This window comes from Nycticebus coucang, chromosome 3 (assembly GCF_027406575.1).
Source record: "Nycticebus coucang isolate mNycCou1 chromosome 3, mNycCou1.pri, whole genome shotgun sequence".
NCBI classification, from domain to species: domain Eukaryota; kingdom Metazoa; phylum Chordata; class Mammalia; order Primates; family Lorisidae; genus Nycticebus; species Nycticebus coucang.
Window position 1 is genome coordinate 41,471,300 of NC_069782.1, and position 24,440 is coordinate 41,495,739.

Consider the following 24,440-nt stretch of genomic DNA (forward strand, 5'->3'; position numbering starts at 1 on the left):
AATGCTTTTTATTTACATACTGTCTTGATCTGTATATACTTGAACTATGTCACTGCTTTTATTCCCATTTCCAAATGAAGTACTTGCTGTTAACCAAAATGTATAGTAGCTGAATATTGCCAGTTTATCTATTATTGCAGATATGGCCATATTGTCAATGGTTACTTCATCGAGTGTAAAATTCTGCAAAATAAACATATTATTTTAACTGTTCAGAATGTATTTTTTAGTATGCATGAACATTTCAAAATAATTATTATCCATAAATTGATCATAGCATTATTTGAATGTGTTCATTCTTTACAAAAATCAAAGTACGTAATTATTTTTATTGCAATAATTAAACTGGAAATATGTTTGTACTAAAAGAAGAATAAATAGTAGTGCCTTTTTCTATTATAAAGCCAATGCCCCAACAACAAAGAGTAAAAATCAAAGTAAAGAGTAAAATCTCCAAGCTGACAATTAAGGCTACGTGGCCAACGGACAATGCTGCGACTGTGCCCATCAGTGTCCATTTTCCTAATGAGTGTTCAAGTAGTTTTTAAAGCATTGGCTGATTTTAAACAAGTTTGGGTTACTATAAAACTTTTAATTTCTTTCTTCCCACTAATGATGAAGGGCTACAAACGTGTTTGCCTCTTTCAATGAATCCCCAAAGTTACTATTATTTATCTTCCGTGTGTCCTCTTTCTTCTATAATTATTGGGAGGAAAGGGAAGGCTGTTAGATTCACAGTCTAATCTAGAGGGTTAGAGAAAGTTTTAAATCTTCTTGCCTAACTCCTGGTTATATTTGCCTCAAGAAATGTTCTGAATTATGAGGGAATTTATGCAATCATTTCCTTTCTCTCCAAAAGTTAAAAACAAAACACATAGTCAAGTGAAATGAATTGGAAAATAGTTTTTTAAAGCACGTAGGGTAATTAATATGAATAATTTTACTAAAATGTCCATCGATCCAAAGTAATCTGAATCATTCCAAACCAAATGAAGGTTCTGTAGACCCACATTCAAGTTCTGACAGTGGAATCCTGGATAAATTATTTAATCTCAAAGCTTCTCTTCCCTTAACTGTAAAATGGAAATAATGATCTACATTTCACAGGCAACTTTTTGAGGATTAGATGACATGAAGCACATAAAGCAATTAATACCATATCCAGCACACAATGAAATATAATAAATGTTAATTAGTTTTATTTAAATGAATAACATGGGAAAAGCAACTCAACTAAATTTGTGTTTGGAATGGTTCTGAAATTGATCAACAAATTAAACTCAGCAAATTTTTGTGGGGGAAAACAAAGAGTGAGTGTAATAAAAGATTTACTCCACTTTTGTGGTGACTTACTTTAAAACAAACAAGTTAAAGCAATTTAACAATCTTACATAAATGTGATCCAAGTATGATCCATGAACTGTAATACCTTCCAATAGGTCAACTTTATACATGGAATGACTGGCTTACATAAACACCACTTACAAATACCAATGTATCTTTTCAATGTAAATTTTAATTTCTGTTATAGAATTTATTACAATTACCTATGATCTTGATGACTAATAAGTAACACACTATTTGAATCACCCTATAAATTCCTGCTGAGTGTTTGAATTAACATGCATAGACATGTAAGAAATTTACAAAACTAGGTTAATTATCCAGATAATCATTTATCTATTTTTTAACAAATTAAAATCTTATCCCTTATTATATATAATATATGTAAATACAGTCAGAAGGTATTTAGTAAAATCCTTTCAAATTTGATTAATTAACCAATATTCATGTATCACTTTTTATATAAGACATTACACTAGGAACCTGGAGGAGATAGAACATAAGTAGGTACAAATAAAAATGGAGAAAATTGAATATGCTATACAAAGTGAAAAAATGAAACAACTAAATAAAGAACAAAATGGATTGTAAAGTAGCAGCAAAATAATTAAATACCCCCAGATAAAAAGAAACATCACTTCAATACACACTCAAATACTCCATAATTATAACTATGTACTGAAAATAATGATGGTCTATTGCAACAACTTTATATTATTGAAATTAAAATATTTATTGAACATCGAACCTATGCTATGGAACTTCAGGGTAAATAAAGACAAACATCATACAACCCTCTTCTTCAAGATGTTTGCAAAGGCATAGGAGGCTAACACAAGCAGCTGATATCTGGAAAACAGGAAGAATGTGACATGCCAGACATGGGCTACTCTATAAAGTTCTGCAAGAGGAGAAAAGAAAAGGAACAATAAAAACTCTACACACCTATTTTGCTATATAATTTTCCTTTTGAGAATTTGGTCTATTGCATCAATACAAAATAGAAAATTAAGTCATGAAGATATTGATGCTATTTTTAACATTAACTATAGGAATAAATGAAAGCACAGATGAATTTCAAGCAACACGAGACTATACTTCTGAACTGTTTTAACATCATTAGCCTGTGCCTTCTTGCAGCTGTCACACTTAAAAGCATTCTTAAGATTATTTAATAAAAGATAACATGTTCTGAGACAGAGGAATTGCAGATGGGATCATATTACACAGCAAGGTTTGAATAAGTAGATCATATTGAAACCATATTTAGATGCTTACATTTTGTTATTTAAAGGTGGATAAAGTGAACCAAAATATGATCATGTATAAGCCACACATAAATTGCTTTACTATTGTTTTTGAATGACTGAAATAATTTTTCTATGTTTTTGATAAATGCATGAAAGAAAAATCTCAAATTTGAATGTCTTCTACTAATATAACATCTTAAGTTTACAAACAACATTTTGGTAAAATATAAATTGCCTCACTAGTTCCCATTTCTCTTCCCCCAAAAAAGCAAGACAAAGCAAAAAACTCCTTGACATACAGAGTAATATAAAACTGGATTCTTCTTTTACCTTCTGCTCTTAAGGTATTTGTTTAAAAATTTTTATAATTACATTTATATCACTTTATCTACAAGCCTTTTTAAAGGCAGGAGCAAAGGCACGGTGGCTAAGGGAGAAAAGCATTTGCTGACTTGTTACCCTCAGGATTAGACTGAGTCCAAGTGGAACACTCGCCAGTGGCTATTGAGTACCTGTGGCAGGCAGGCCTCAATTCCCCCAGCTGGCTAGTGGCAGAGGGTAGTGGCCGGGCCGTGGGGGCATTGGCCTTCCTTTGACTCTGACAGGTGCAAAGCCCTGGCACATCTGCTTAGGAAAAGGACCTCAGCCCTGTGGGATCACCAGTGACTGGGCATGAAAGAGGAGCAATGTGGACAAAGAGACTAAGCCCCCTGGTCCAACTCTGCTACTGGGCAAGCCTTTCTGACTCCACAGAGCACTGGAGTGAGCCAAATTAGACTAGTGAGGTCTACTAGTGGCCAGTAGACCTCCACCATCTAGTTCTGGAGACCTTTCAAACTCTTCCACTTGAGAGTTTGTACTGACTGGGTCAGTTGGTTTGGAACTAACCTGGGCCAATCACCCAAGGACCCTCTTGGGTGGGACCCTAGTTGTGTGGTAACAGGAAGGGTTGATTTTCCTCTTCCAGTTGTTGTCCAAGGGGGGTGGAGTGTCTTAGTTGCTTGTATTTCTACAGAGCTAAGACTTCACCAGAGTCACTGATCCACTAGAATCAGACAAGAACCAGCTGAATACAAGACAGAGACACCTAACCCCACCACACCAAGCAGGTTTCCTCAGCCTCAGACTGTAGTACTATACAGGTCCTTTGCAAAGCTACAGGGGAAAAAGCTGCAGTCATCAGTCCAAGATCATTGACAAAGGGGTGGTTAACCACAACTCCAGGAACTCCCAATCCAATTTCACCTTATATTCCCATCTAGCAAATGGTGAAAAACAATCATGAGGCAGAATCAGCAGAAAAACTCTGGCAACATGAATAATCAGAGTAGATCAACTCCCCCCAAGGAATGATATGGCAGACACAGCACAAGATCCCATTCATAAACAAATGGCTGAGATGTCAGAAATCGAGTTCAGAATTTGGATAGCAAATAAGATCAACAGAATGAAGGTAAACATGGAATTAGAATTTCAAGGAGTAATTCAAAAGATGTCTCAAGAATTCAACAAATTCAAAGACAAAATCACCAAAGATTTTGACACATTGAGGCAAGAACTTTCAGCCCTCAAAGAGCTGAGAAATACAGTAGAATCCCTCAGCAACAGAATAGAGCAGGTAGAAGAAAGGATCTCTGACACTGAAGACAAAGCTTTTGAATGCTTCCAAGTGCTCAAAGAGGGAAAAAAGTGGAGAACAAAAATGGATCATTCTCTCAGAGAGCTCTGGGATAATTCGAAGAGATCTAATATTTGCCTAATAGTTGATGAGGTTGCTGCAAAGAATATAGACGCTTTACTTCATGAAATATTAAATGCGAATTTTCCAGACACACCAAGAGATTCTGAAATTCAGATAGCAGACAGTTGTAGAACACTGGCACCACTCAACCTAAATAAAAATTCTCATAGACACATTATAATTAGCTTCGCCAAAGTTATTATGAAGGAGAAAATTCTGCAAGCAGCAAGACATAAGAAAACATTAGAAGACATAAGGGGAAGAACATTAGAATGACTGCAGATCTCTCTGATGAAAACTTTCAACCTAGAAGAGGGTGGTCATTGACCATTAATCTCCTTAAACAAAATAACTTTCAACCCAGGATCCTGTATCCAGCTAAACTGAGTTTCATTTATAATGGAGAAATTAAATACTTTAATGACATGCACACATTGAAGAAATTTGCAGCTGGTTATCTAAACCAGCTCTCCAGGATATTCTCAGACCTATCCTCCATAATGAACAGCACAATCCTCCACCACAAAAGTAAACTCACTCAGAAACTTATGATCAAATTTCAACTTCCACAGTGGCAAAAGGATTAAAAATGTCCACTGGACTTTTGAAAAACTCAATACCCAAAATACTATCTTGCTTATCAATACTCTCAATTAATGTGAATGGCTTAAATTGCCCTCTAAAGAGGCACAGGTCGGCTAACTGGATGCAAACACTCAGGCCAGACATCTGCTGAATTCAAGAATCTCACCTTACCTTAAAAGATAAACATGGACTCAGTGTGAAGGGATGGTCATCTATAATTCAGGCAAATGGAAATCAGAAAAAAGCAGGTGTTGCAATTTTATTCGCAGATACAATAGCTTTAAACCAACAAATGTAAGGAAAGATAAGGATGGTCCCTTCATATTTGTTAAGGGCAACACTCAACATGATGAGATTTCAATTATTAACATTTATGCACCCAACCAGAATGTGCCTCAATTTATAAGAGAGACTCTAACAGACATAAGCAATGTGATTTCCTCCAGCACCATAACAGTCAGAGTATTTGACATGCCTTTGGCAGTGTTGGATAGATCCTCCAATAAGAAGCTAAGCAAAGAAATTTTAGACTTAAACTTAACCATTCAACATTTGCATGTAACAGACATCTACAGAACATTTCATCCTACCAAAACTAAATACACATTCTTCACATCAGCCCATGGATCATCCTCCAAAATTGATCACATCTAGGTCACAAGTCTAACCTCAGCAAATTTAAAAGAATAGAGATCATTCCTTGTATTTTCTTGGACCATCATGGAATAAAAGTTGAACTCAGTAACAACAGGAATCTTCAAACGCATAAAAAATGATGGAAACTAAATAACATCATGCTGAATGACAGCTGGGTCATAGAAGAGATTAAGAAGGAAATTACCACATTTTTTAAACAAAACAATAATCTCAAGCAACTGGAAAAGGAAGAACATTCCAACCCTAAACCCAGCAGAAGAAAAGAAATAACTAAAATTAGAGCAGAACTAAATGAAATTGAAAACAAAAGAATCATACAACAGATCAACCAATCAAAAAGTTCGGTTTTTGAAAAAGTCAATAAAATAGATAAACCTTTGGTTAACCTAACCATAAGTAGAAGAGTAAAATCCCTAATTTCATCAATCAGAAATGATAAAAGCCAAATAACAACAGACTCCTCAGAAATTCAACAAATCCTTAATGAATATTACATAAAACTCTATTCTCAGAAGTATGAAAATCTGAAGGAAATAGATCAATACTTTGAAACATGCCACCCTCCTAGACTTAGCCAGAAAGAAGTGGAAATGTTGAACAAGCCCCTAACAAGTTCTGAAATAGCATCAACTATAAGAAATCTCCCCAAAAAGAAAAGCCCAGGACCAGATGGCTTTACATTAGAATTCTACCAACCCTTTATAGAGGAACTAGGACGTATATTAATTAACCTTTTCCAAAACATAGAAAAAGAAGGAATACTTCCCAATACATTCTATGAAGCAATATCACCCTGATCCCCAAACCAGGAAAAGACCCAACAAGAAAAGAAAAAAAATTATAGACCAATATCTCTAATGAATATTGATTCAAAAATATTCAATAGGATCCTAGCAAACAGAATCCAACAACACATCAAACAAATTATACATTATGACCAGTATGGGTTTTATCCCAGGGTCCCAAGGATGGTTCAATATATGTAAATCCATAAATACAATACATCACATAAACAAATTAAAAGACAAAGACCATATGATTCTCTCGATTGATGCAGAAAAAGCTTTTGATAATATCAAGCATCCTTTCTTGATCAGAATGCTTAAGAAAATAGGTATAGAAGGAGCATTTCTTAAACTGATAGAGGCCATCTACAGCAAACCCATAGTCAATATCGTATTGAATGGACTAAAATTGAAATCATTTCCACTCAGATCAGGAACCAGGCAAGGATGCCCACTGTCTCAACTGATTTTTAACATTGTAATGGAAGTCTTAGCCACCACGATCAGGGAAGAGAAGGCAATAAAGGGGATCCAAAAGGACCAGAGGAGATCAAACTGTCACAATTCACAGATGATATGATCGTATATCTGGAAAACCCCAGAGAATCAACTACAAAACTCCTAGAAGTGATCAAGGAATACAGCAACATCTCAGGATACAAAATTAACACTCACAAATCTGTAACCTTTATATATACCAGCAGTAGTTAAGGGGAAAAAACAATCAAGGACTCTATTCCCTTTACAATAGTGCCAAAGAAGATGAAATATCTGGGAGTGTATCTAACAAAGGACATGAAAGATCTCTATAAAGAGAACTACAAAACTCTGAGGAAAAAAAATAGCTGAAGATGTTAACAAATAGAAAAATATACCATGCTCATGGTTGGGAAGAATCAACATTGTTAAAATGTCCATACTACCTAAAGCAATCTACAGATTTAATCCTATCTATATTAAAGCACCTCTGTCATACTTTAAAGACCTGGAAAAATTAGTACTTCATTTTATATGGAAATAGAAACAACCTCGAATAGCCAAGACATTACTCAGAAATAAAAACAAATTTAAAGGAATCACGCTTCCAGAGTTCAGACTATACTATAAATCGATAGAGATCAAAACAGCCTGGTACTGGCACAAAAATAGAGAGGTAGATGTATGGAACAGAATTTAAGACCAAGAGGTGAACCCAGACACTTATCATCATTTGATCTTTGATAATCCTATTAAAAACATAAATTGGGGGGAAATATTCCCTATTCAATAAATGGTGCTGGGTGAATTGGCTGGCAACCTGTAAAAGACTGAAACTGGACCTACACCTTTCTCCCCTAACAAAAATTGACTCTCACTGGTTAAAGGACTTAAACTTAAGACATGAAACTATAAAAATTCTTAGAGAGAGTGCAGGGGAAATGCTTGAGAAAATTGGCCTGGGAGAATACTTTATGAGGAAGACACCCCGGGCAATTGAAGCAACATCAAAAATACATTCCTGGGATCTGATCAAATTAAAAAGCTTTGGCACTTCCAAGAACACACTAAGTAAAGCAAATAGCCCTCAGAATGGGAGAGGATTTTTGCAAGTTATATTTCCAACAAAGGTCTAATAACCAGAATCCACAGAGAACTCCAACTTATTACCAAGAAGAAAACAAGTGATCCAATTTCATTGTGGGCAAGAGACATGAACAGAGCTTCTCTGAAGAAGACAGGCGCATGGCCTACAGACACATGAAAAAATACTCATCATCTTAATCATCAGAGAAATGAAAACCAAAACTACTCTGAGATACCATCTAACTCCAGTAAGAGTAGCCAACATCACAAAATCCCAAAACTACAGATGTTGGTGTGGATGTGGAGAAAAGGGAACATTTCTGCACTGCTGGTGGGAATGTAAGCTAGTCCATTCCTTTTGGAAGAAAGTTTGGAGAACATTCAGAAATCTAACTAAATGTAGACCTGCCATTTTATCCTGCAATTCCTTTTCTGGGTATATCCAAAGGACCAAAAATCATTTGGCAATAAAGATATAAAGATATTTGCACCAGATTGTTCATTGCAGCTCAATTCATAATTGCCAAGTCATGGAAGAAGCCCAAGTGCCCATCGACCCATGAATGGATTAATAAATTGTGGTATATGTATACCATGGAATACTATGCAGCATTACAAAAAGATGGAGACTTGACCTCTTTTATGTTTAACATGGATGGAGCTTGAAAATATTTTTCTTAGTAACGTATCTCAGGAATTGAAAACAATATTCAATGTACTCAGTATTACTGTGAAACAAATTTATAATCACTCACACTTGCATATGAAAAATGAAACACAACTACAGCCTAGGATGAAGGAAGGGGAGAAGAGGGGAAGGGAGAGGGGCGGGTTGATAGAGGGAGGGTTAGTAGGGGGACCACACCTATGGAGCATATTGCAAGTACAGGTTGGATCTATCAGATGTAGAACACAAATGTCTTAATGCTGTAATTGGGTATATGAGGTGAAGGCTCTATTGATTAGTAGGATGTAAGCACTCCAATTTGTACAAATAATCAACACATTGAGCCCCACAATGGCATAAATGTATTTATAATCTATGTACAAATGACTTAATAAAAAATAAATAAATAGCTAAATATACAGAATTTAAAATAGATGGCAGCTTCATTGTTGTTAATATTAATACATGTGAAACTAAAATAGAAGTATGTGTGTGTGTGTGCCCCCGTGTGTGTGTTTTGGGGGTGAGGGGTGGAGAGAAAGATTAAAATGTAGCTGACATTTCCACATCACATTTTTCTATGTCAATGGGCATTTTATAAAATACAACTGTATGTAATTAGCAATATAAGGTAAATGATTTACCATGGCAAGTCTGCGTGGCCAAGAAAACTGAAAGATACAAAGAACTAAAAGAAAATCCAGGTCTTACCTGCATAAAAGTACCAGAAGAATTTCTGTAATAAACAGAATAGAATTGTATAATACCATTAGGTTTTAAAGGAGGTTTCCAATAAAGAATTATTGATGAAGAGCTGAGGTTTACATAATGAACATCTTTGGGAGGATCACTAGGAGCTATAAAACAAAAGAATTGAACAAATAAACTGTACCTGCGTTTTCAAAGATGCCTGAAATATCCTGAATTTCACCTACATTTATAAGTGAAGGTGATGACAATTGTTTCTCAAATAAAACTTAAACTAGAAATGACATCCATTTAGATATCAAAAATAAAATTTATGAAGTTCATTGGACCATCTCTCTAACACTCGCTTTAACAATATTCAAGCAGGGAACTGACGAATTTCTTACTCATGACATACTATCACGACTCCAGAGCATACCCACTGTCCTGTGTTTGAAAACAACATTGTAACAAGTTTGCAAGATGAAATACATAACATGAAATTCCAATTTAACTTAGAATTTCTATATTGAATAAAAGGGTCATAGGAAAATGGAGAAGTGATTGCATTTTATTGTGTTTCATTCCACTTCACATTGTTGAGTGAATTTGCAAATGTAACCTTCTTTAATCCTCATAAGGACCCCATGGGGTAGATAAGATATTGTTTCCACATACCCATGGGAAATTGAGGCACAGAGAGATTCATTTTTCCAATATCACACAGCTAGAAACTGACCAAAATGAAATTTTGTATGCAATTGATTCTGGGTGTTAGACTTACCATACATTTTGATATTAATACCTTTTTCTGAGAACAATATTCTTTTAAAAGGCTTACATCCTCAGGAACTCACCCCCCTCTGGTGTTTGAAAGTTAATGATGCTGCTTCTTGTATTCCCATCACCAACCCTTGTACTCGCTGTCACGTAGGCATTATATTCAACGTTGTAATCCAAATCTGACAACTCCAGTGATGTTTCAGTTACATTAATAGTTTTTAATGATGATCTATCCCTGAGAGAAATAAAAAGAATATTGTCTGTGTAATCAAATTTTAAATTAAAAGTTAACACATACGTTTTGTGCACACTTACATTAAAATAAACAATATTAAGGTACAGAAATATATTAATCCAGATTAATAGAACAAGATGCCACTTATTCCAAAATACTGTTAATAGTAAACTTCCGAACATTTTTAGTAAATTAACTTATTTTGCTTTCAATTATATTCAGTAACTCAATCAACTTTCAGTAAGACGCTGATAATTAGAGTAGGCTTGGACCACTTTTAATACAATTCCAGGAAAAATATGTATTACAGTAACTACAGTATACCCTTTCATATGAGTGTTTTAGATGTCCAAACATTTATTGTTTCTAAATGTGTGCAAAATCTTATTTAAACTATTAATTTATAAAATAAAACCATCTTCATCACACTAGTTAACATAGCTTTCATAGCATTTTCTTAGTTATTTTGCTAAGACCTTTACATTCCACATTTACTAGAATTCACATATACCCTTGTAAGATGACCAAGTGTATGGTGCCCCATGATCATATTAATGTACACAGCTATGATTTAATAAAAATTAAAAAAAATTAAAAAAATTAAAAAATAAACAAAAAAATAAAATAAAACCATCTTTTACTTATTGTATAAAATTAATATTTACTCCAGAGATAAATAAATGATATATAAATAGTAGTATCTAAAATAAGGAGACTGTGAGATACGTATACTTTTTTAACAGAAATGAGTTTGAAAATAATGTATATCATGCATAGAGCTCACACCTCTCATTTATTCAAAATCTTAAAAGTATTTAAAATGTGAGTCCAGAAAAGGGAACGAGTCAGGTAAATATTGACTCAAAACTCTCCACATGAGCACCAAACTCCTAGAAAGGTGAAAAAAAAAATCTAAAGAGTAAATTGTTGCTAAGAAATAGAACACTGCTATCTAAAAGGCAGCACTATTTCATTTTGGCCATGTCAGTTCAGTTTGCACAGTTTTGAATTGGGTATAGATTTTGGTGGAGGGAGGGTAATGGGTGGGGCCACATCTACGGTGCATCTTAGAATGGGTACAGGCAAAACTTACTAAATGCAGAATACAAATGCCTGCATACAGTAACTAAGAAAATGCCATGAAGGTAGCTACGTTGAACAGTTTGATGAGAATATTTCAGATTGTATATGAAACCCGCACATTGTATCCCTTGATTGCACTAATGTACACAGCTATGATTTCACAATAAAAATAAATAAATTAAAAAAATAATAAAAAAATAAAATTAATAAAAAAAGCAAAGAATGAACATGTATATAGTGGTGTTGAAAAATATGCATTTTTTAAATTCAGATTTTAAGAACAATAAAAGGATTTAGATAAAGGAATATAATGGATATTACAGAAAAAGTATATGTTTTATGTAATCTCACATCTTTCTTCTGACATGGCACCTAAGAAGTAAGTGGATATTCCCTCTGAATGGGAAATGCTCATTGTTCTTTACTACTGAAATATGTGAAGCCTTGAATCATTAAATGGAATAATAGATTTGAAGTGATTTAAGAATCCACACGAGATACATTTCACCCATGGTTGTCTTTTACAGAAGCACCAATCACTCCAAATACAAGTATCTGAAAAACAGTTGGAAAGCTTACCACAGGGAGAAAAATATGGATTCAGAGTATGTGATGGGAGACAGGCAGGATGAGCCAGGCTATTGAGCAATTTGAAACAGTTTCATTAGACATCCTCTTTCAGAAGCAGTCAGGAGGGCTCCCTTTGACTACACTGAGACGACAGGAGAGGGGCTTTTAAAACTCTTAATGCTGTGGCTATTAATCTCAGAAAAGATGCCTTGTCATAGAACTTTATCCAATTCCATATTCCTGTCATTGGTCACAGGTCATCAGAATGCTACAGAACTTACTGATCCAACACCGAGCTCTGTCGTTATGAAAACTAACTAAAGTAATCTAATTGCATTACACGTATTTTCAAATCGACTTTTCAAGCACATTTTTCAATGTGATCTGACACCTCTGTATCACTACCTCCCTGCCTTCATCTATAGAGCAAAATCTTGCAGATAATTACCTGCCTACTCTAAGAACAATCCAGATTATGTTTCAGAGATAATGCAGAATTAGAAAGTTCATAATGCACTTCATTGAGCACATAGATGTATTTAGATATAGTTTCTACATCTGCTAGATACACTGGTTTAACTTCAGAGACAAAAAAAGTGCTAACAAAAATTTTTTCAGATACCAGTATGTCTTATGTATCTGTTTGGGGTTTGTTTTTCCTTTGTAGTTTAGGATTGTGACTAACATTTTAATGAATAAAGTAGAAAAATGCCTGAGCATAAAGTTCAATTCAAACAGTTTAGAATGTATGTTAGGTACAGAAGAAGTGGTTTGCTGTAAAACTGAGACCTGAGAGGACAGAAAAGGAGGGAGACATGAACTGGCAGTGAGGATCAGCCTTAGTCCTTCTTGCTCTTAGTAGCTGTTTTCAGAATGGAGGTGACACACACCAATCTCCCGTCTGAGGCATGAGCTCTCTGCTCTCCAAGAGATCTGTGAGCAAAACTGCGGCTGGACAGTTGACTCTCTCTCATGCCTAAGAAATACAATTCTGACACTGCTTTCACGACGTGTTACTCTTGGTTTTAGCTGATTTTTAAAATCAGCTTTAAAATCACAGTGGAAAATATAATAGAATTATTATATGTTCCATTATCAAGTTGTGTTTTCACTGAAGGCAGATGGTCTCCTGTGTCTTGATTTTGTTTTTTCTCTTATTAGGTATCTCCTCCAACCTTCTCCTGGGTCATTATACTCACGACACGAAGGCCAGTTCACCCTTGACCCCACTAACCTTCTTGCCGCTAACCACACCTGGTAAAATTAATTGAGAGGCCATGTTCAACTAGGATACTCCTGGATATTTCAGCTACATGTGTCAATAAATCCCATTTTTGCTTGAGACTATTTAAGGTGGGTCCAGTATTTGAAACTAAAAGAATCTCAACCATCATTAATCTTGACCCATTCCCATCTTTTCCATAGACCCTCATTTGCCTTGATCCTAAGCATTCCCCCCCATCCCCATCACTTCTCCGTGAATAAGCTCTATCCTGTCCATATACAGCTTCAACTGCATTAACCAATAATCCAACTGATTTGACACATGAAACAGCATAATTATCACCCTCTCGAAATAGATACGGTTCATCAATGAATTCAGACCCATATCAAGCCAGTGAGTGTTTTTAGTAGACATATCCCTTAGGACTTGATCCAATAAGCTTAATTTTGTTATAATTCCCTAAATCTTTTTCATACATGCTGTTACCAGACTTCCTTAGTTCTATAAATGCAGTTTAGTTTTTAGAACAAAGGCCCATTATAATACTTAATCTTACTGATGCAGGAAATGTATAATTTGGGGGTAAGACTAGATCTGGGTATGAATTCTGACTCTGAGCACTTTATCTCTGTAACCTTCAACAAGTCTTTAACCTTACAGACTCAGTTTCTACAACTGTAAAATGGGGAAAATGTTATTTACTTCATAGTATTTTTTGAAAACAAATAAGAATAAATAAGAAAATACACATAAGAAACATGTGTCTCCAAGTGGTAACTATTACACTTGTCCTCTGAGCCCTTTTCTTCACTTTTCTGAGATATTTTGTGCCACAAGTACATAATGTGGAGAAATCACAACTCATTAATCTATCTTTACCTTCATTCTAAAAAAGAGACAAATTCAGGAAATCGAAATGGCCCCTTCCCATCATGATTATTGATCACATTGTAGACTCCATTAGGTAATTTTTTATAGAATGAAAAACATTTACAAAACTGGGAAAAACCCAAGACTATGCATACACTTTTTAGCTTTGCTTTGTGGCATAAAAGATAAGCTTTTAAGTTACTGAGGAAATTATTTGACCAGTGACATTTAATAAAGAGCTACATTAGAATTGTGTCTTTCTAATATATTTCCAGAAATTCTTTTTAATTATTTCACATATTTCTAATAACTAACATCATTTTTATGGTTCTATATATTTCATATCTCCCTACAGAGTTTAAAGATTTGTCAGACTCACTGTTTTAGAATTACTTCTCATAATCATTGCTAAGAAGACTGAGAAAGATTTCAAAGTCAAAGATTCATGTATAAGCTGGAATTTTCAGCATCAACTTTTGTCCACATCTTTTCCCTGCATGTTATAAGGGAATATAAGTATCTCCTTAATCAATAAAAAATAAAAATACTGTTAAATTTTAATGACACAAAATTGTTAAACAAATTCAAGTAGAATTTAAGAACATACAACTAAATAAGCTTTATATCAGTGTTCTAGAACACCCTGCCTCACCGGGTGCGGCAACTCTCTCCATAATCCTTGCACGGTGGGAGGCTGTGGGGGGAGGACTGCTTGAACTCAGGAGTTCAGAGACTTGTCTGAGCCAGAGTGAGACCCTGTCTCGTCTCCACAAAAAATAAAAATCGCAGCTGGGCATCGTGGCAGGTGCCTGTAAGCCCAGTGGCTCAGGCCCCAGCATCAGGTTACAGGGTTGCAGTGAGCTATGATGACACCCCTACACTCTGCTCAGAGCATAGAATGAGACTGTGTCACAACAACAACAACAACAAAAGAACAAGAATGTATACAAGAATAAAATAATAAATAATAAAAATCTAGTTAATTATGGTTGCCCTAGGAGTGCAAGGATTATGCATCATTTGAAGACATATATTTATAATTTATTAATATAACTGAGGGGGGAATGCTACTTTACTATCTTGATAGATGATAAAAGTTGTTTTGTAAAGTGAGTTTCAAAGGACATGAAAGGTCTCTATAAAGAGAACTATGAAACTCTAAGAAAAGAAATAGCTGAAAATGTTAATAAGTGGAAAAACATATCATGCTCATGGCTGGGAAGAATCAACATTGTTAAAATGTCCATACTACCCAAAGCAATATACAATTTTAATGCAATCCCTATTAAAGTTTCACTGTCATACTTTAAAGATCTTAAAAAAATAATACTTCATTTTATATGGAATCAGAAAAAAACTTGAATAGCCAAGACATTACTCAGAAAGAAAAAGCAGGAGGAATCACGCTACCTGACCTCAGACTATACTATAAATTGATAGTGATCAAAACAGCATGGTTATAGCACAAAAACTGAGAAGTAGATGTCTGGAACAGAATAGAGAACCAAGAAATGAGTCCAGCTACTTACCGTTATTTGATCTTTGACAAGCCAATTAAAAACATTCACTGGGGAAAAGTTTCCCTATTTAACAAACAGTGCTGGGTGAACTGGCTGGCAACCTGCAGAAGACTGAAACTGGACCCACACCTTTCACCACTAACTAAGATAGACTCTCACTGGATTAAAGATTTAAATTTAAGACATGAAACTATAAAAATACTAGAAGAGAGTGCAGGGAAAACTCTTGAAGAAATCGATCTGGGTGAGGAGAACACCCCAGGCAATTGAAGCAGCTTCAAAAATACACTACTGGGACCTGATCAAACTAAAAAGCTTCTGCACAGCCAAGAACACAGCAAATAAAGCAAGCAGACAGCCCTTAGAATGGGAGAAGATATTTGCAGGTTACGTCTCCGACAAAGGTTTAATAATCAGAATCCACAGAGAACTCAAACGTATAAGCAAGAAAAGAACAAGTGTCCCATCGCAGGGTGGGCAAGGGACTTGAAGGGAAACTTCCCTAAAGAAGACAGGCACACGGCCTACAGACCTATGAAAAAGTGCTCAACATTTTTAATCATCAGAGAAATGCAAATCAAAACTACCTTGCGATATCTTCTAACTCCAGTAAGATTAGCCCAAATCACAAAGTCCCAAGACCAGAGATGTTGGCGTGGATGTGGAGAAAAGGGAACACTTCTACACTGCTGGTGGGAATGCAAATTAATACATTCCTTTGGAAACATGTTTGGAGAACACTTAGAGATCTAAAAATAGATCTGCCGTTCAATCCTATAATTCCTCTACTAGGTATATATCCAGAAGACCAAAAATCACATTATAACAAAGATATTTGTACCAGAATGTTTATTGCAGCCCAATTCATAATTGCTAAGTCGTGGAAAAAGCCCAAGTGCCCAGCGATCCACGAATGGATTAATAAATTGTGGTATATGTACACCATGGAATATTATGCAGCCTTAAAGAAAGATGGAGACTTTACCTCTTTCATGTTTACATAGATGGACCTGGAACATATTCTTCTTAGTAAAGTATCTCATGAATGGAAGAAAAAGTATCCAATGTACTCAGCCCTACTATGAAACTAATTTATGGCTTTCATATGAAAGCTATAATCCAGTTATAACCTAAGAATATGGGGAAGGGGGAGAGGGAGAGGAGGGAGGGGGGATGATTGGTGGGATTACACCTGTGGTGCATCTTACAAGGGTACATGTGAAACTTAGTAAATGTAGAATGTAAATGTCTTAACACAATAACCAAGAAAATGCCAGGAAGGCTATGTTAACCAGTGTGATGAAAATGTGTCAAACTGTTTATAAAACCAGTGTATGGTGCCCCATGATCATGTTAATGTACACAGCTATGATTTAATAATAAAAAGAAAAAGAAAAAAATAAAGTGAGTTTCAGAAGGAAAATTATTGCAAAATGCAATGCATTGAAACAGATTTCTGAACACAGCACCTACAAACGCAACTCACACAGCGATGCCTGTGAAATGATTACACACTGCCCCTGGTGAGCTATTCTGTGGAGAAATATTCACGACAAAGAGAGAAGTCGCCCAGTATAACAAATAGAGTAGGCAGCTTGCATTCTGAATGCACATGGAAAAGAGCAATAGATCCCAAAAAAAGTTCTTACAAGAATTTGGTAATTATTGGAATAACTGAAATAATGGCAAGAGAGAATTAAAGGAGAAATATGGACCCCTGAAAACAGGAATCCTGCTAATACTGCTAGCTACCATGTATTCAAGGGCTTTAAGAAAATCACAGAGAAATGAATGATAGAGGCAAAGTTCAAACTCACGTGTCACTGACTCAAAACCCAAGTGCATTACCTTTTGATACCTGCTACGTATTCCCATCACAAAACTCTCCCAAATAATTAGTAATTACCAATGAAAGGACCCAGAATTATGATCATTCACTTGGCTGCACTTTCTATATTTTTTGTTTGTTTGTTTTTTGTTTTTTTGAGACACAGGCTCACTTTATCATCCTTGGTAGAGTGCCGTGCATTATAGCTCATAGCAACCTCAAACTCTTGGGCACAAGTGATTCTCTTGCCTCTGCCTCCTGAGTAGCTGGGACTACAGGCGCCTGCCAGCACATCTGGCTATTTTTAGAGGCGGGTCTCCATCTGGCTCAAGCTGGTCTCGAACTGGTGAGCTCAGTCAATCCACCACTCAGCTTCCTAGAGTGCTGGGATTATAGGCATGAGCCACTACGCCCAGCATACTTTCTATGTCTTAAAGACTATCCCAACCAAATATCTTAGTAAGACACTAATGTTTAAAACTTTTAGCAAGTATCATATAAGATGAAGGAAATGTTAATATATCTCTGTGTATATTTCATTATCATTTATTTATACATCTGTTTATAAACATATATATTTATATATTTTCTGGATGCTCACTGATACATATGTGCGCGCACACACACACACGCACACACACAGGGTGTCCATTAACTTCATGTGCAATTTAAAACAGTTGTCTAAATACTATGTCTATCATACATAGTATTCTCAAACAGTTTGAGATGTTTTCCCTGTTTTTGGTTCTTGTTTTCATGTGATGTTGCTCTATTCCACTGAGTTGTCTATTATCTGCAAAGCACCAGTTTTTGACGTATAAACAGAATATAGAAAACACTTTTCCCTCAATAAAACTTGGTTATATTTTACACACACACAAGAGCACACGCTGTGACTTCTCTCTGTCTAAATGTTTCTTCACCAAGTAGCTCACGGGGGTTAATGTGTAATCATGTTGTACACATCGCTGTGTGAGTCACATTTGTAGATGCTGTGTTTATAAATTCTGATGGCAGAAATGCAAAGAAAGAAAAAAATATTAACTCTTAAACTCTTTTCTCTCTCTCTCTCTTTTTTTTTTTTAGAGACAGAGTCTCACTTTGTTGCCCTTGGTAGAGTGCCATGGCGTCACAGCTCATAGCAACCTCCAACTCCTGGGCTTAGGCAATTCTGTTGCCTCAGCCTCCCGAGCAGCTGGGACTACAGCCGCCTGCCACAACACCTGGCTATTTTTTGTTGCAGTTTGGCCGGGGCCGGGTTTGAACTCGCCACCTCGGTATGTGGGGCTGGCACCCTACCCACTAAGCCACAGGTACCGCCCTTAAGTCTTTAACTCTTAAAATACATTCTTTGTTCATTCAGCAACTAATAATTAAGTTTCAACTATGTGCTATGTAATAGTCTCTTCTATAATAAATGCAGCTATGAACAAAATGGTTGTTGAAGCAGTAAGATGAATCTATGTGTGTGTGTGTGAAATGTAGCCAAGTTTTATTGAGGGAAAAGTGTTTTCTACATCAAGAGTCTGTTTACACATCAAGAGTCAATTTTGGATGACCTGAGACCACAAAGCTTTGCAATTAAGTCATTGTATGGAAAGCATATGGAACAGCAAATTTTTACCAGTCAAAAATAAGAAACAACTTTACTAAGAAAAAGTGAGAGGAAACAAAAACATCCATCAGATGTGAACATCCTAAGATCTTAGGGAACACGCAGATAGACCTGAGAGGAAACCCCGGTATGAAAAGGACCTGCTCTTTCCTCTCTGCATAGAGAGTAAAGTGGCAAGACTCTCTAAAAATCTCTGGGTTCAGTGTGGTACCATGTCCAGCAAGATCTTGTGGCTTCTCCAGCAGCCCATCCAAGCCAGAGAAGGGTAGGGAAGAACCTTCCTGAACAGCGCACAAGGCAAATTGCTGCAGAGAAATTGCCTGAAATCATCTGGTACCTGAGGGTCAAGACAGAAATGCTAAGAGACCCAGGAGCTAGGCTGACTGTGAGAAAAGACAAAGTATAAAACAGAAAGTAAGAACCTGCAACCTTGAGGCGAAAACTGCAAGTTGGTGCCAGAATGAATCCTAAAAAGTACAGGCGAGATGAGTCACAAGATCACCGAGGTGAGGTTTCCTCCCTGCACCTTCACTGGGCCGACCCTGCACCCAGATTCTACGTTGAAAAGTGAGAAGAAATAAGAAACACCTTTTGAAATAGGACACAAAAGGCACAATGAAGGAGCTGAACTTCAAAGTGCCTGGATATTTACCAAAAGAGATTGAATGAAACCCAGAGGGAATGAGAAATGAGTGAGTTACCTTAAATTGGTGCTCTTACCACCTCCACCATCATTGCAAAAAGTACAGAGACCCAGTTACAGAGAATACACATAAGGTCGTATTTTATACAACATCTAAATTGCAGCACAGAAAATCCAAGCCTTGCTGTATTCTTTTTTTTTTTTTTTTTTTGTAGAGACAGAGTCTCATTTTATAACCCTCGGTAGAGTGCCGTGGCCTCACACAGCTCACAGCAACCTCTAACTCTTGGGATTAAGCGATTCTCTTGCCTCAGCCTCCCGAGCAGCGGGGACTACAGGTGCCCACCACAACGCCCGGCTATTTTTTGTTGCAGTTTGGCCGGGGCTGGGTTTGAACCCGCCACCCTCGGCATATGGGGCCGGCGCCCTACTCACTGAGCCACAGGCACCGCCCCACCTTGCTGTATTCTTAAGAGGTAGTGTAATATACGCAAGTTCCTTTTGTTATTCCCAGTGAATCCTGCTACTTTTGTACATTTCAGAACTGAAAATAGACAACTAGAATTATGGCTACGTTCCTAGAGCAAGTGGCTGCTATTTTCCTTCACAGTTCATGCCCAGAAAGAGAAAAATGAGGTAAACAGCAGTGCTTAAAATGCTCCCTCTGTGTGTGTCTACGTGTGCTGTGCTTTGTGCTATAATAAAACAGCAGGAGGCCCCTGGACAGGTGCATGTGTGCTGTGGAGAGGAACAAGAAGGTTCTCCCAGTGCAGGGCTGGGAACTTTAGCCAGAAAAATCTTGATTCTAACTTTATTAACCATTTTTGGGTACATTTTTTTTCTAACTTGGTAAATGGTGTAAGTAAAAAAAAAAATCTAAGAGTATTCACCCTTGATTTGAAAATCAAGCCATCGTTGAGTTATCTCTCTACCTTATCCCCACAGCCCGTCAACCACGAAGTCCTGTTGGCTCTTCTTCCCTAATGTAGTTCAAAGCTGCCCTCTTCTCTCCTCCATTGCCACTATCATCTCTTGACCACACTGTTAAAATAGAGTCCTACCTAGTATTCTTACTGACATTTTTGTTCCCTAAAACTTATTCTCTGAAAGAATTCAGAGCTTGAAATTCTTCATTAATTCTAATAATAGTTAAAATGAAAACCAAATCATTGCTTGACTTGTGAATTTTGTGTGTCTCCTTCCCAGTCTTACTGTCCATTGATTCTCTAATTCCCAGCGCACCCACCTCCTCCCCGGTCATTAAAATGACAAGTTGTGTTTCCCCCCAGAACTTGTGCAAGTGATAGTCCCGCCTCCTGGAATGTTCTACCTTTCTGGACACATCTTTACATGACAAGAAGCTTGCTCTTGTCATTCAGATCACTGGATCAATACCACTTCTTTGAAGAAGAGAATTTTCTAGAGCATGCCATCAAAAGTAACCCTGTTTCCCCTGATGTTCCCCTATTTCTTTGCTGATGGGTACACAGCTCAGTTGTCTCTTTAGAATGCAAGCTCCTTGGGGTCAAGAGTCTTATGTGTGCCTTATTCACAGAGATATGGGTACTCTAACAATATGGCTGAATGAATGAATAAATAAATGAATGGAGGAGAGGGTAGCAGAGGCCAATGGTTACCTTCTTCCTGCAGCTGCTCTTTCACTAGCATATCTTAGGACATTCCCAATTTCATCATGCCCATGCAAAGTGACTAGGAATCAGGCAATGAAAACAGAAAGGATAGTCTTAAAGAATAATGTGCAAAGGGCTTAAGGAAGAATTGGAGAAAGAAAAATCTTAATTTAGGAAACAATAAAAGTGGACTTCCTTAAAATATCATAGCCTCTCAATGCTGGCCCTTTCAATCAGAAAATCAAAAGTATAAAAATGACTATGTTTTGTAAGGTATTGTACAAATTGTATTTTCTTTCTTTTTCTTTTTCTTTTTTTTTTTTAGACAGAGTCTCACTATGTTACCCTCAGTAGAGTGCTGTGATGTCACAGTTCACAGCAACCTCCAACTCTTGGGCTTAAGCGATTCTCTCGCCTCAGCTTCCTGAGTAGCTAGGAGTACAGATGCCCGCCACAATGCCTGGCTATATTTTTTGTTGTAGTTGTCATTGTTATTTGGGACGTCTGGATCAGGTTTGAACTCGCCAGCCCCGGTGTATGTGGCCAGTGTCCTAGCCACTGAGCTATAAGCACCAGCCACAAATTGTATTTTGAATTGAAATATTTGAAGTCCACTGGAAAACATGTTATATAACTGATACGTCTTCGTAAGAGGATTTACACTAAATACAAGTAAAGACTTCAATGTTTTTATGAGGCAGTGTGGCCTCATAACAACAACAGTGTTGTTAACTGACCTGCGGAGCAATGTACAATTTCATCTTTTTCACAAATCAAAGGATAAATAGTTACTCAGGGTGAAGGTGATGAGAAAACATAAATATTCCATTTAGGGTTCAATGGAAAAATGACCTTAAATAATAGATTTCTGGAAAAAATATTTCTTTTAGTTAAATTTTACTTAAAATTATTCTGCTCAAGAAAACAAAAAGATCAAATAGAGAATATTTGTGTAAAAGTTTAGAAAGCCTTAAAATTATGTGCTTGAATTCACATAAAATTGATCAATGAATGATTTTTAAGAGTAGAAATTTTGTATAATTATGCATAACATCATTTTTTGTTCTATTTGAAAAAATATATCATTTTATTTGAACAAAGAAAAACTTGTTTCTTGATAAAAACATATTAACTAGCCTATTAACAATCATGTTCTTAATGTAGCATAACATTCTGAAATAAACCTACATTCCTATTATGTTACAGATTAATATTTGTTCTCAGAACTATTTCCAAAAAAAAAAAAAAACATTCTTACCAGACATAAACTGTGTAAAAGAGGATAATTCCATTTGGCTCCAGGGGTGGTTGCCATGACAACTTCACAGTAACACCAGACAACTGTTTTACAGAGAAATCTTGAGGAGGAGAATCAGGAGCTGAAATATTAGGGTACAGAAAGTTGCATTTTATTAAATATATATAAGAAAAGGTTAAAATTGACATGTACATAATTTTTTATTTGAAACTTTCTAGTAAAGGAATCGGGTCTAGTGTTTTTCTCCATGGGCACAAGAGACTCCTTGTTTACTCTCTGGCTGAGATAATAAAGAAGATTTTGCATGGCAGTGTTAAAACATCTGTTTCTGTGATTCAATGGAAAAAAGTATTTCATGAGAAAATAGAACAAGGGGTATGTCACAGTGACTCACCTACTGTTCAAGTACATATTGACAAATTGTTATCCTCTGATAAAAACAAAAACTTATTGGAGTGAATGAATATACAGGAAAAGACCTCCTTTGACAATAAGAAGATGTGGGGGGAAAAAATCACATATCCGTTAAGTGAGAAAGTGATAAGCATGGCATTGGGAGAGTAGCGAGAAGGACTCTCATAAATGAAAACTACATTCTTCAGTTTCATTTGTATCATTAAACTGTAAAGTAATATCAAAGTCTGCTCGCAGAGTCTTCAGAATGGAATGGTTTACAAAGGAAACACCCGTGTAGCCCATGAACAAGAAATCATTTCAGTATCTGCTTGTAATTCTGCTATACCAGTATAAGAATACAAATACTTTAGCTATTCTGCATTGAATAAACATTTTGCAAACTAATGAAAACTGTTAGCCAAGTTTTTATTTCCACGTAGATAAAACATTTAGAATGGCATTTGTTAGACGCTGTGTAACAGCACAGCAATATTTTAAAATATTGAAATACAATTTTTTGCATATAAAGTTTAACACTAAAAAACTGGTTTATTATGATTATGTAAAGGAAAAGGACTCATAGGTAGCTAATAGAAATTCAGAAAACTTGTTTAGATTTTTAAAGAATGTTAATTTATATATAGTTCATGTACAATTCACTATTTCCAGCAATTTGGAGAAAATGCTACCAGAGTTATTTCATTTTTTTTATTCTCTGCATAATCTCAGCCACAGTTGTGTGTATACTCACATTACGTGTTTTTTCATTACTTTAGTAACAATAATTTTTTAAAAATAAATTTATAGAGCAGAGAAAGGTTTATGAGGCAAATTCTAAGGAATAATAGTGACAGTTGTATTTGTTATTTTCACTGGCACTACAATAAAAATGCTATCAAAATATTATCACAAGAATTCATATATCATTTAGAGATGTCTGTTTCCCAAGATATGAATTGCCTCTGAAAACTCTTTCATTTTTTAAAGCAAAAACCAATAAATATTTTTTCCTAGCATCTTTGTAAAATCTAACTATTGTTTATTATTTGAAAATAAAAATAGGACTTAAATCAAAAATAGCACTAATTTAGAAATCAGCATGTTGGGACTAAGCATTTCTATTCTGTTCTATAAAATTTCTTAAGATGCTTGTGTAGAACATCAGATAATTCTTGGTATTTTTATAAGTTAATCTTCAGTATATCTTGGAGTTCTTTCTTTTTTATGTAAAAGTTTTCGTTGCTAAGTAAATATAATTAGCATGTCTCCCTTAACAAAACCCTGCATATCTACTATAGTAGACTAAGTTTTAATCATTTGCACATTTGTATTCTGAAATACAATCTAAACAAAAATGAAACAAGGAACGTTGGAAACTTTGGCAATCCATTCAATTTATCATGTCAGAGCATCTGAGCCTAAATGAGACGACGCTGTGAAGCTCTTCCTCCCTCTGCCTGGCTCAGTCTTTCCTCCCCTCACCCTCTGCCTTCACCCATTTTCT

General features: G+C 35.8%; 1 protein-coding gene across 1 annotated transcript in view; it reads right to left on the bottom strand.

The window, feature by feature from the left end:
- Window positions 1-24,440, bottom strand: part of PTPRQ (protein tyrosine phosphatase receptor type Q) — a 194,957-nt gene that overhangs the window by 131,294 nt on the left and 39,223 nt on the right. Inside the window, exons 17-20 of the mRNA XM_053585939.1 lie at window positions 22,541-22,661; window positions 10,137-10,297; window positions 9,304-9,449; window positions 21-183 (exon numbers count right to left, since the gene is read on the bottom strand). Coding sequence (XP_053441914.1) covers window positions 21-183; window positions 9,304-9,449; window positions 10,137-10,297; window positions 22,541-22,661 — 591 coding nt within the window. The remainder of the gene's footprint in view (window positions 1-20; window positions 184-9,303; window positions 9,450-10,136; window positions 10,298-22,540; window positions 22,662-24,440) is intronic.